The 13,127-nt window shown below is 38.8% G+C and overlaps 1 protein-coding gene across 7 annotated transcripts in view; it reads left to right on the top strand.

Moving 5' to 3' along the window:
- The window catches only part of ACSM3 (acyl-CoA synthetase medium chain family member 3), a 42,332-nt gene that overhangs the window by 22,262 nt on the left and 6,943 nt on the right, over nucleotides 1-13,127 (top strand). For all 7 annotated transcript variants that reach the window (XM_032460920.1, XM_014552903.2, XM_032460916.1 and 4 more), the window contains 6 exons: nucleotides 3,504-3,711; nucleotides 5,850-5,993; nucleotides 6,110-6,266; nucleotides 6,539-6,618; nucleotides 8,062-8,185; nucleotides 9,266-9,346. In XM_032460920.1, coding sequence (XP_032316811.1) covers nucleotides 3,504-3,711; nucleotides 5,850-5,993; nucleotides 6,110-6,266; nucleotides 6,539-6,618; nucleotides 8,062-8,185; nucleotides 9,266-9,346 — 794 coding nt within the window. The remainder of the gene's footprint in view (nucleotides 1-3,503; nucleotides 3,712-5,849; nucleotides 5,994-6,109; nucleotides 6,267-6,538; nucleotides 6,619-8,061; nucleotides 8,186-9,265; nucleotides 9,347-13,127) is intronic.

Raw genomic sequence — 13,127 nt, 5'->3', positions numbered from 1 at the left:
GTGACAATTCTTCAGAAACCAGACTTAAATCATGGAAGATTGCAATCTGATAGAGAATTCAAAATAGCTGTTAATGAGCTAGCTATTAAAAAAAAAAAACCTAAGCGTCATTTCAATTAGCTCAATAATAAAATTAATGAACAGAAGGAATATTTTACTAAAAGGCTGAACCTCTAAAAAAGAAACAAATAGAAATTCTGGAGCCAAAGCACTCAATAAAGGATATAAAGAATGCAATAGAAAGCATTGGAAATAGAGCAGACCAAATGGAAGAGAGAATAAAGAAGCTCAAATACAGAAATCTAGAGATGATTCGGATAGGAGAGAAAAGAGAACTAAGGAGGATTTTAAATGAAGAAATTATGAGAGAACTATCTTGGGGGAGGGTATAGCTCAAGTGGTAGAGCACATGCTTAGCATACACGAGGTCCTTGGTTCAACCACCAGTACCTCCATTAAAAAAAAAAACTAATCATAAATAAATAAGTAGACCTAATGACCTCCCCCACCAAAAAAAGGTAAAATAAAAAATAAATTTAAAAAAAGAGAGAGAGAACTATCTGACTCTATTGGGAAAGACAACATAAGGATAATGGGTATACCAAATAGAGATGAGATGGGGAAAGGAGAAGAGACTTTATTTAAAGAAATAATAGCTAGAACTTTCCAAATCTGGGGAAAGAACTGGATGTACAAGTCCAGGAAGCTAAGAGAACACCTAATTACCTCAAAGCAAAAAGACGTTATTCAAGACACATTATATAAAACTGTCAAAAGTCGATGATAAAGAATTTTAAAGGCAGCCAGGGAAAAAAGACAGTCACCTACAAAGGAAGCCCCATTAGGTTATCAGCAGATGTCTCAGCAGAAATTCTGCAGGCAGGAGAGAGTAAAATGATATACTCAAAATATTTAAAGATAAAAACTGTTGGCCAAACATATTGTATCCATCAAAGTTATCCTTCAGATACAAAGGAGAAATATAGACTTTCCCGGAAAACTAAAGCTGAAGGGGTTCATCACCACTACATCTGCCTTATAAGAAATGTTGAGGGCTTCTTGAAGATGGCCAGGTGTGAGGACATGAAGTCCATCTCTCCCCACGAACACATCAAAAATACATCTATGAGTGGAACAATTTTCACTAAAAATTAATTGGAAACTGGCAGAAGGGCTCCTGTACAACCAAGGCTGTAAGAAAGATACACCCATAAACAGGTAGGACAAGAGGAAAAGTGATCACATGAGGACCTGTGCCTACCCCTGGGAGGGGACTCAGAGGAAAAGGGAGGTCACCCAAGTGGACACCTGCCCTGGGGAATGAACAGGTCAGGGCGCAGACCAGGCATCCTAGTCATACTACTACATACATACATGGAGTCCTACTCATAGGAGACAAGCTCCATTGGCTGCTTGGAGATGGCTGGGACAGGTAGAAGGGCTGGCGAAGCCTGGATTCCAGGGGTGCTGGCTTGCCCCCCAGGCAGGGTGGAGAGAGGTGTGCCCTAGCAGCTTCTAGATTTCCCGAGACCATCTCACTGTGTGCCCCAGCCCAAGCCAGCCGAATGCTCCAGCCCCACGCACTCCGTGCCACAGCATGGCCCTAGATCTAGGGCAACCATGACCAGGGACAAGATACAATGGTGGGCTGTGTCTGTGTGGAGCTGCAGGTGCCCACACAAGCAGAACACCGGACCTCTGTAGGCTCACAGGCCCCACTTGCTTCACCACTCCCGTCCTTTGTGGCAAAGGTCCCTGTGCAGGAAGAAGAAAAACACACACTTATAGGGAACAGAGCCAACATGAGATGGCCAACAGGCGTATGAAAAGATGCTCACTATCACTAATTATTAGAGAAATACAAAACAAAACCAGTGAGCTATCACCTCACACCTATCAGAATGGCTGTCATCAAAAAGTCTACAAATAACAAATGTTGGAGAGGGTGTGGATAAAAGAGAATCCTTGTACATTATTGGTGGAAATGTAGACTGGTGCAGCCACAGTATAGAAGTTCCTCAAAAATTAAAAATAGAACTACCATATGAGCCCAAAATTCCACTCCTGGGTATATACCTGGAAAAAATAAAAACACTAATTCAAAAAGAGACATGCCCTCTGATGTTCACAGAAACACTATTTACAATATCCAAGACATGGAAGCAATCCAAGTACCCGTCAACAAACAGTTGGATAAAGATGTGGGGGGGGGGGTGTGTGAATATTAATCAGCCATAAGAAAGAATAAAATTCTGCCACTGCAGCTACTTAGATGGACCTAGAGAATATTATGCTTAGTGAAATAAGTCAGACAGAGAAAGACAAATAGTGGAAGCACAGAAAAGATAAATGCCTCAATCCTTCCCTTTGGAAAGAAACCATAAAACATTCGTGTATGTTTTAAGAGGCACTGAACTGACTTGGTTAAATGTACAGCTCTGAAGTCAGGCTGCAGGGTTCAGTCTGTGCACTGCCATTTGCTACTTCAGTGATCTTGGGCAAGTTATTTATAGTGTGGACTAAGAAAGCCACCTGCCATGTCAGTAAACAAAGGATGTTGCAGCCACTGAGCCATCAGCCACTACAGCCGCCCCCAGCAGTGAGCCCTGAGGGAACTCAAGATGGGAAAGAACAGATAGTTATGGTGCTTTTCAAAGGAATAATTTCAGTGAACCCAGATGCTTGCATCTTCCCCTACATAGAAAAACACTAAATTCATTAACTTGAGATATCTGGTTTTCTTTAATTAATAGTAATTGATGTTCCGACTACCTCCTTTTTGTTGCAAAACCCTCTACGTATGGTGGCTCCTTCCTTACCCCTTCGGAATAGTCCCTCGGAGCTATCTGAGAGGCTGCCTCCTGGGCTTGAGTCCTCAGAAAGTCCACCAAATTAATCATAATTCTCAACTTTTAGCTTGTGCATTTTTTTTAGTCAACAATAGCTTTTATGTTTTGGGTTTTTTGGTAGGGATTCAATGAGTTAAAACATGCAAAACACTCAAGTACTCAATAAATCTTGGTTAATATTACTTTTCAATCAAAACTCTCTTTAAGTTGAATGTGATGAATGTTCTACAGATAAAAGATAATTATCTAGTATTGAACATCTTTTCATGTTTGGTCAAAAGGGTCATAGACTTTGAGGTCCCTTGAAAGGCAAAAGCAGAATAATGAAAGGAAGACAAATAGACACCTTGCCTGGAAAACTGACCAACTCACTCTGAGAAATGCAGAATGCACCTGAGTTATCTACACTACCCTAATTGTGGAAAAATATGCACAACCTAAAAGTTGAGAATTATGTTGTATTTGGTGGACAAAACTGAGGACTCAAATCCTGCTTTTCTCCATTGTGAACCACAGTTGGGGGTGGCTACAGTGGCTGATGGCTTGAGGATTCCACATCCTATGGTTACTGATATGACAGGCAACATTTTCCGTCCACATAATTAATATGATGAAAGAAATCCTTTCTAAACATTTTCTTTTCTTCTCCTTTAGGGACAGTTTTAATTCCAGGAACCACTCAGTTGACCCAGAAAGACATCCTTTACAGACTACAATCTTCAAAAGCAAAGTGCATTATCACCAATGAAGTTTTAGCTCCAGCCGTAGATGCCGTTGCATCTGAATGTGAAAATCTGCACTCCAAGCTAATTGTGTCTCAGAAACCCAGAGAAGGGTGGGAGAACCTCAAGGAGATGATGAAGTGAGTAGCCTTAATTGTTATAGAACAGCTTCGCCCAAAAGAAAGGCAACATTGATCAGATAGTCGACCCATGATTGAGCAGAAAAATGAAAATTAGAAAAACAGACAGTCACTAGCTGGGGCCTAGGGCAAGTGTGTAGGAAGGTCAGTCACATGAGTGGGGTATAGATGAGGCAGGCACTGGTCAAGCAGAGGATGTTCAGAGAGCGAGAGAACACCCACCTTGAGCAACCTGACTATACAAAGCACTTCCAATATACTAACTCATTTAAATCTCGCAGCAACTTAGGGGACAGGTACTGTGATTATGCAGATAAATCAGGTCAAATGCTACGATCTGGAAGAGCTGGGTTCCAAACTCAGGCAGTCCGGCTTCTGAGCCCACAGAATTCCTAACTGCTAAGTTCACTGCTTCTGAGAGACTGGCACGATAAACCTGCCTTAGATTTCAAGAGCAACCATATTTATGATCAAAGTGTAGGTACACAGCTATAGGTACTAACTTTTTTTAAAGAAAAAAAATATGGAACCATAAATTAAACATTTGGTTTAGCTTTGTTAGAATTTAAAAATAGCTTTTCTGTATGTCTCATGGCCAGATATTTCTGATTCATTCATTCTCAGCTCAATATTCCCAGGTAAAAATCGGTATGCTTCTTAGACACTCAACGTGCAGAGTTTACCTCCTCTCAGCTGCCCTGATGTATAGCATACATAGAAGCCCACTTATCCTTCAGAACTAAAATGTTTTCTTTCTCTTTAAGGCTTTTCCTTCCCTGGGCAGAGACTTAGATCCTCTTCGGTCTTATTGTGTGCTGTATTCAGACCTATGTAGACTCTCTTGTGGGAAACAGAAAAACCATCCTTTTGAGGGGTCAGCAAATGTTTTCTATACAAGGGATGGATAGTAAATATATAGTACATGTACTCACCTCTGCTGTCATAGTGTGGAGAGCAGCCATAGACAGTATGTAAAAGAATGGACATGGCTGTGTTCCAATAAAACGTTACCTGCAAAAACGGAAGTCAGGCCAGATTTGTCCTGTGGGCTGTAGTTTGCCATCCTTAAATCATTACCCATGACTTCTACTAACATACTCATTGTTTTTTAATGAGATGAATTTATTTTAATTTTTAAATGATCACATAATAAAATGAAATTTTGGGGGCATTATAGTTCTATGAATAAATACGTGTACAGATTCATGTAACTACTGCCTCAATCAGGACACAGCTCATTTCCATTACCCTAAAAGAACTCCTACATTCTATCCTTTTATTTCCACATCCTCCCCCTACCTTGAATTCCTGGCAACCATTAACCTTCTTTTTCTTTTTTTTTTAAACACTTCTATTGTGGTATGGTTCCTGTACAGTTAACTACACATATTTCAGATGTACAATTTGATGAATTTTGACAGATGTATACACCCATGAAAACCATCACCATAATCACGATAGCTAACATTTCCATCACTGCCCAGGAGGTGCAATTTTTGAATTCCCAATTTATCTCTTCCCACCCTCTTTACCCTCTGGTAACAAGTTTGTTCTCTATGTCTGAGTCTGTTTCTGATTTGTAGATAAGTTCATTTGTGTCCTTTTTGGTTTTTTTTTTTAGATTCCACATATAAGTGATATCATATGGCATTTTTCTTTCTCTTTCTGGCTTACTTCACTTAGAATAACGATCTCCAGGTCCATCCATGTTGCTGCAAACAGCATTATTTTATTCTTTTTACTGTCTCATTTTTTAAAACATACATTTTAAAGCATCCACAGTGAAGGGGAAGGGGAAATTCTTCACATATCCATGCTTACAAGATCGTAGAATCTTCCTTCTGTTGAAAGTATGATAAAATTCTTGAGTTTTTTAACTGCTTCAAATTTTCTTCATCATACAGTAAAAAGCTATGAAGTCAGCTTGTTATAAATGGGATATTGATGGCAAAGTTTAGTTTGCTTCTGGAAATCACCTCAAAAGATGGAGAGAGAGAGATGGCTTTTACCTTGGAGTTCAACCTAGGACACTGGGGCCTGACTCATGAGATGAAGAGATCAGAGTAAATTCTTTTCTGTCGTAACAGTCTATGACACTGTGTTTAATGTGCAGAATTATTGTAATTCTTCCTTCATAGACATGCCAGTGACAACCACACTTGTGTGAAGACAAAACACAATGAGATGATGGCCATTTTCTTTACCAGTGGAACAAGTGGATCTCCGAAAATGACCGGACACACCCACAGCAGTTTTGGTTTAGGATTATCTGTAAATGGAAGGTACTTTCACAGAACAGCAGCTTGAAGTGTCAACGCTACAAAGGTGATGATTCCTTTGTTGGTCTTTTAAATTTGTTTTCATATATACACACCAAGTCTATTCTTTGTCTTCCCAGGTTCTGGCTGGACTTGACCCCTTCAGATGTGATGTGGAATACCTCGGACACAGGCTGGGCAAAATCTGCATGGAGTAGTGTTTTTTCTCCATGGATCCAGGGAGCATGTGTATTTGCACATTATTTGCCACGGTTTGAGCCAACTTCCATCTTGCAAGTAAGGCAGAGCACAGGAGGTCAACTTTTAGAAATGCATTAGGGCTGTCACTGACAGGACTGGTGAATAAAGTAACCTAAAGAAATCAGAGTAAACAACATGAGTTAAGGTATTTCACATCTGGAAAATCAAATAAGCCTGAAAAAGAAATACAGAGGAAAGGTATGAGTGCATTTATGTTAGAATAAACAGTGTTTTAAGTTTCTGCTGTGTCTACCATAGACTGTTAGGTACTTATTACAAATTGTGGTAAGACCACTTCTCAATTGCAGACACTTTGCAAGTTTCCCATCACAGTCTTCTGTTCAGCACCAACTGCATATCGAATGCTTGTACGGAATGATAAGACCAGGTAAGAAAGGTTGGTTGGCAAATGGGCACTTAGCTGGGGGAAGGGGAGAGGAAGAGGAAGCTATAGCATAAAAGGTCTCTCTGCCTAAAAACATAGTTCCAGCCCTGTCTTCTCCTTCTCCTCCTTCTTGCTTACATTCTGTAAATGATAATTATTACATTCAGGGCGGGTTCCCCAAGCAGGGAGAGGAATGGGAGGATTCAGCCACATGTATAGTTCTGAGCCCAGTGGTTATGAATAAGAAACTGTCTTAATCTTTTGTATGATGACTGTTACTTGCACTAAGAAAATAGAGGAGTCATCCCTATTTATAACTCTATCCCAGCAGAGAGGAAAGATGAACATCCTTTATTACTAATTCCATTCGAAAGTATGGATTGGTAACTAATTTTAAATTGATTTTATTTAATTTTTGAATAGGAAATAATTCACATGGCATAAAATTCAATAGGTACAAAAGGATGTATAGAGAAAAGTCTTCCTCCACATCTTGTCCTCAATCTCAGTTTGCCCTCTCCCCGAGATCTATGCATGCACAAGCCAATATGTTCTCCCTGTCTCTTTTATAATGGGAACATGATATGCACACAGTTCTGCACCTTTCTTTCTTCACCTAACAATACATCCTGGAACTATGCTGTCCAAGTTGGTAACCGCTAGCCACATGTAGGTATTTAAATTTTAAGTAAATTAAAAATTCTGTTCCAGACTATAGTTAATAATAATACTATAGTCCATATTTGAAGTTGCTAAGAGGGTAGATTTTAAAAGTTCTCATCACAAGAAGAAATATTTTTGTAACTATGTAGGGTGACAGATGTTGACTAGACTTACTGGGCTGATCATTTCACCATATATACAAATAACAAATTATTACATTGTACATCTAAAACTAATACATTATAGTCAATTATACCTCAATGAAAAAAAAAATCAGTTCCTCAGTTGTGCTAGTCATGCTTCAAGTGCTCAATAGCCACACAGGGTTAGAGGAGACAATAATGGACAGCTCAGATTATACAAATTTCTGTTATAACAAAATGTTCTTTTGGACAGTACTATCCAGGAGCTTCTTTATTCCTTTTTAACAACTGCATAGTATTCCATTGCATAAATACTCCACAGCCAATTTAACCAGACAACTGGTAAACTTTTCATCACTGATTTAACATATTACTATGTGGTACCTTCCCTAGGAATAGCATGGCTTTTCTTCGCAACAAATTACATCTCCCTCACAAATCAAGGGGAGAAAAGAAAAAAAATCTGATGTTTTGGGAGTCCTTTTATGATAGAATGGTTTGTTTATTTTGTATTGGAGAGGGAGGGGAGTTAGGAAAAAACTAAAACAAATTTTATGTTGAAATTTCATTAAAACAATCCTAATTTCCATTTTTCTCCATTTTCTTCCTAAATTTAACTTGTTATCTGTCTTCTGAGAAGCTCTAAGTTCAAAAGCTTAAAGCACTGTTTGAGTGCCGGGGAACCAATCAACCCTGAAGTGACTGAACAATGGAGAAATAAGACGGGTCTGGATATCTACGAAGGATATGGACAGACTGAAACGGTATACAGACCTCGCTGAAAAGACAAGGCTGGACTAGATTCGGTTAGATGAATAGAAGCTGAAGTGTTTATGAAATCTTTATCAATTGTTTGATGAATAGGGAGGGAGTGGAGTGATTAGAACAGTTTAAAAAAAACAAAAACTTGAGGGATGTTAGTTGCAAAATTGCTCTGTGACATATACAGTTTAAATAGCCATTCACTGAGAAAAAGCACTATATAATTAACAAAGGTAAGGGCATTAAAATATTTTTAAATAAAAAAATACTAGATCTACAAAAATATTCTGACTTAAGTAATAGGGAACTTTCTTAGGGCTGCCTCAAAAATGGAAAATGCTAGGGGTAGGGTATAGCTCAAGAGGTACAGTGTGTGCTTAGCATGCATGAGGTCTTGGGTTCAATCCCCAGTACCTCCATTAAAAAAAAAAATTAAATAAATAAACCTAATTACCTACCCCCTACAAAAAAAAAAAAAAGGAAAATGCTGAGTTCCTGTCCTTGTTACTTGAAATACTAAGAGTTTGACGGACAGCTCCTTGACAAACATACTGTAAAAAGGGTTCTCTAAAGAGCCTGTAGAAATAAGAATGAGAAGAGATTCTAGAGGAAATGAGTGAAATAGTAACAAAAGTGGCTGTTATGTAGGAAAGGGAGAGGATAAGATGGAGCAGACAAGAGAAAGGCTGAAAGAAATTTTTCAGTGTGTCTTTATGTAATGCTTCAATTTATAAACCAGGAGAATGTAGTACTTGGTCAAGAATTAAAATGCCAAAAAATAAAATAAAAACAAAAATTGACAAATTTCTTAAATAGAGACAGCATAATAAGTATCATGCAAATACAAGTACAAATGTTTTCATAAATATGGGTATTTTAGTAGTTATAAATTTATTTAGTGTTATAACTCATATTTGTTTGTTTAGTATCTATCTCTGTACTTCATGAGAGCAGAGAATTTATTTTGAGCCTGGTCCATAGCAAGTTCTCAATAAATATTTGTTGAATAAATGCATGGTGGATGAATGAATACATTTAAGTTACTGGTAATGTTACTTGACTTTACCATTCTTCTTCACTAGGTGCTAATCTGTGGAAATTTTAAGGGAATGAAAATTAAGCCTGGATCAATGGGAAAGCCTTCACCTGCCTTTGATGTTAAGGTTTGTATATCCCTTTCCAGGAAAATATTTAACAACCCAATCTGTTTACCACCTACCCCACTTCTGCTCCCTTATACTCCTAGTTTTAGGAATGATTATGCTCCTTTCATGACATCTTAACTTCCATGTAGAGATGGAAATGTGTTAGAAATGTTAGTTTATTGGTCTTTTTTTTTCCCAAAGCAGTTGCTTATGCCAAGTAGTTCTAAGCATTTTATAAATATTAATTTCCAGAAGGAACCTATGAGAGACACAGCAATATTAGAACCATTTTACAGATGAGGACCAGAGAGGTTAAGGAAACACCAAGGTCATACAGATCGTAGCTGCTAGTGCTAGGATTCAGTCCCAAGCAGTCTGGTTCCGGTGTCCATACTCTTAACACCACCACCACCCTGCCCCTTCTGGTTAGGGAGCTCCAGAACTCCTAAAAGGGTCAAGTGGACCAAAAGGGGCTACAGTTGACAGTGGCTGCAGCATTCTCCCTCTCTTCCTGACGGACTGCCTGACCAGTTCCTGGCTCTCCTGTAACCACCGCCATTTTCACTACCTGATCCCTATTTATCCCATCAGCACACGTTGTACAGGGTTAAAGCTGCTCTCTGATCAACCCAGACAAAGCCAAGGATAGCCAAAGGAAATTACATTAATACGCAAAAGGAAACAATATCAACACAAACACAAAACGAAGGAGTTTCAGAGACCTCAGAACCAAACTTAATGAGGGTTAGCTGTAGATTAGATGAATATTTCCCAAGCTTCTCTGATCATAAAGAATCACCGGGGTGTGTTAGGGGATAGAAGGACCCCTGAATTGGAAAGCCCACCAGGTGGGTAGGCAAGCCCCCCCACCCCCCCAAAATGTGTGGGTTCTTGCCGGCCGACTGAGAAAGAATTCTCAATACAGGCAGAGGGACAAAGTGAAAACAAGAGCTGCTTTTATTGCTCAGAGAGAAAAGAAAACACTAGACTGGGGAGCCCTGCCAGCCAGGTAGCCTCTCCAACCCTCCCCCCGCCCCCGATCAGGCAGCGAGGTCTTTTATTGGAAGGCTTTGCCATTATTATCTTCATTCCAGAGGTGCCAGTCATCTTCTATTACTGGCTCTTTTCTCCCGTGGAGCTCAGCTCTAAAACAGAAACTTCAGGGGGAGAAAGAGAACAAAGAAATTCTGGGATATGTCCTTGGGACTGATGCCGTAGCAGTGGGACATAAAACGTCTTGCTGTATGGCTGAGTCCTTGGAACCAAGGAGCCAGATGTGGGATAAGAGACATGTCCTGCCTTTCATCAGCGTGACACTTTCTTCCCCTTGTTGGAAGCCAGCCAGGGTCAGTAAGCCTGCCTGATCACCTCTCTCAGGTGTTTGTTAAAAACACAAATTCTCAGGCTCCTTCTCTAGAGAGACTGTTTCAGAAAATTTAGGGTGGGACCCTGACATCTGTGTTTTAAACGAGCATCCCAGGTAATTCTTATAATCAGGTATGTTTGAGAAAGTTTACATGAGATTGATTGCTGATGTCACTGTTTATGGAATAAACCAGATGCTCGGTTCTTTCCCTCACTTTAACTTTGCTATGGGAACCTTGTCTAAAGGTAGGATTGCCTATTGGTTTTGGTCTGGCTCTGCTATTCGCCAGCTGAGTGTCTTTGGGTAAGTTGTTAAAAGTTGTCTCAGTTTCCTGATTTCTACAACAGGGACCAGGGTGAACCTCTTGTCCCAGTTTGCCTGGGACTTACCTGGTTTTAGTCCTGAGGACATCCCCCTGCCTTAGTCATGGGCACATCAAGTTGGTTTAACCCTAATAATAAATAACAGAACTGATTTCCTAGGTTTCTTGTGAAGATGAAATGAAATAGTATCTCTAGCAGGGAGGGTATAGGTCAGTGGTAGAGGGTGTGCTTTCGCATGCACGAGGTCCTCGGTCCAATCCCCAGTACCTCCATTAAAAATTTTTAAATAAATAAATAAATCTAATTACCTACCACCCCCCTCCCAAAAATCAGATAATATTTCTAAAGAGCATACCAAAATGCTTAGCACATACTAAAGGTCCAAAAGATAAGTGTTGTTAATTGTTATTTACCTCTCTCTTGAATTCCTTAACTTTGAAAAGCTTTTCTAAGAAGAGAAGGGGTAGGGAACATTAGCCACATTCTATAAACAGACTTAACAATAGTTCTATAAACAGACTTAACTATTGTTTGAGGCTGAATAGTTTTTGAGGCTGAACAGTATTTTGTTGTATGTATACACAACATTTTGCTTATCTATTCATCTGTTGATGAATGCTTGGGTTGCTTCCACATTTTAGCTCTTGTGAATAATGCTATGATGAACATGGGTATACAGATATCTCTTTGAGACCCTGCTTTCTATTCTTTTGAGTGTATACCCAGGAATGGAATTACTGGATTATATAGTCATTTTATTTTTAATTTTCTTAGAGACTGCTGTACTGTTTTCCATAGTGGCTGTACCATTTTATTCCCACCAACAGTGCACAGGGGTTCCAATTTCTCCGTATCTTAGCCAACACTTGTTATGTTTTGGTTTTTTTTGTTTTATTTTGTTTTGTTTTGTTTTGTTTGTTAGGAGCCATCCTATTAAGTGTGAGGTGGTATCTCATTATAGTTTTGATCTGCATTTCCCTAAAGCAGCCACCTTCATTTTTAACTCTTTCTCAAGGGCTCTTATTATTGGGCCCCTTGTTACCTAGCCAATATTATCTTTAGTGACATTTTGGCATCTGGGGGTGTACTCCAACCAGCTGGATGTCAGGTTTTTGCAACTTCAGAGACCAAGCTCATAATCTTCTTGTTTAAACATTCTAGGAACCCTTAAACGATGAGGAATGTGATCTCCCCAGAGATAGACTGTTTTGTCTGTTTTCCCATCTATTAAATAGTAGTCTGTGTTAAATAATTGGAACTCTTTAACATCTCTTTCCTATCAATAATTTCTTGATACCTGGAGCCAAATATTTCTGAGACGCCTGGGAGGGAAGTTATACTTTTTTATTTGCAAGAACTTAAGAGTAAGTTTTTACATTTAGAATTCCTTTGCCTTGCAAGCTTCTCATTGGGGACATAAGCCCTTTTCCTTCTGGAAAGGGCCAGATAAATATACCCTTATTTGCCAGCAAGCTACATCTCAGATTTGAAGGATGTGTATAAAAGCAGAGTAGAGTTTTCATATTTAGAAACAGCTAAAAAGTCAGCTGGAGCAAAATCAGATATATGAGATAAGCAATCAACCTGAGAAATGCTTATTTGGATTTGTAGAAAATGGATTGAACTCCCTGGAGAGATTCCACGGAGAACTGCAATGATGAAAAGCTTAGGATCTGGAGAGTGATTGTGAGATTTGAATTCCAGTTCAGTCATACACTGTGTTACTTAAAATCTCTGCACTTCAGTTTCCTCATGTGTAAAATGAGCATAATAATAGTTCTAACCAGATAGGGCTGTTGTAAGGACTAAAGAAAACAGTACATGTGAAATAGTTTCAGCATTAGCATTCATTACTTAGGATGTGGTAAGTGCTTAATAAATGCTAGCTACTTGTTTTAGAAAGTTTGAAAACCAGTAATGAAATATTTATTTGAGAGGAAAAGATAATTAAGATATATTGCTAAATGATAAAAGCAGGTTGCAAAACACTCTATTATAAAGTGATCCTATTTTTTTCCTATGTCTGTATCATCTCAAAGGATATAACCAAAATGTGATTATTGCTGGGTGGCAGAATTAAAGAAAAATTTTATTCTTCTATCACATTTTG

The sequence above is a fragment of the Camelus ferus genome, chromosome 18 (assembly GCF_009834535.1).
Source record: "Camelus ferus isolate YT-003-E chromosome 18, BCGSAC_Cfer_1.0, whole genome shotgun sequence".
Lineage (NCBI taxonomy): Eukaryota > Metazoa > Chordata > Mammalia > Artiodactyla > Camelidae > Camelus > Camelus ferus.
This window is presented reverse-complemented; position numbering and strand designations above follow the sequence as displayed.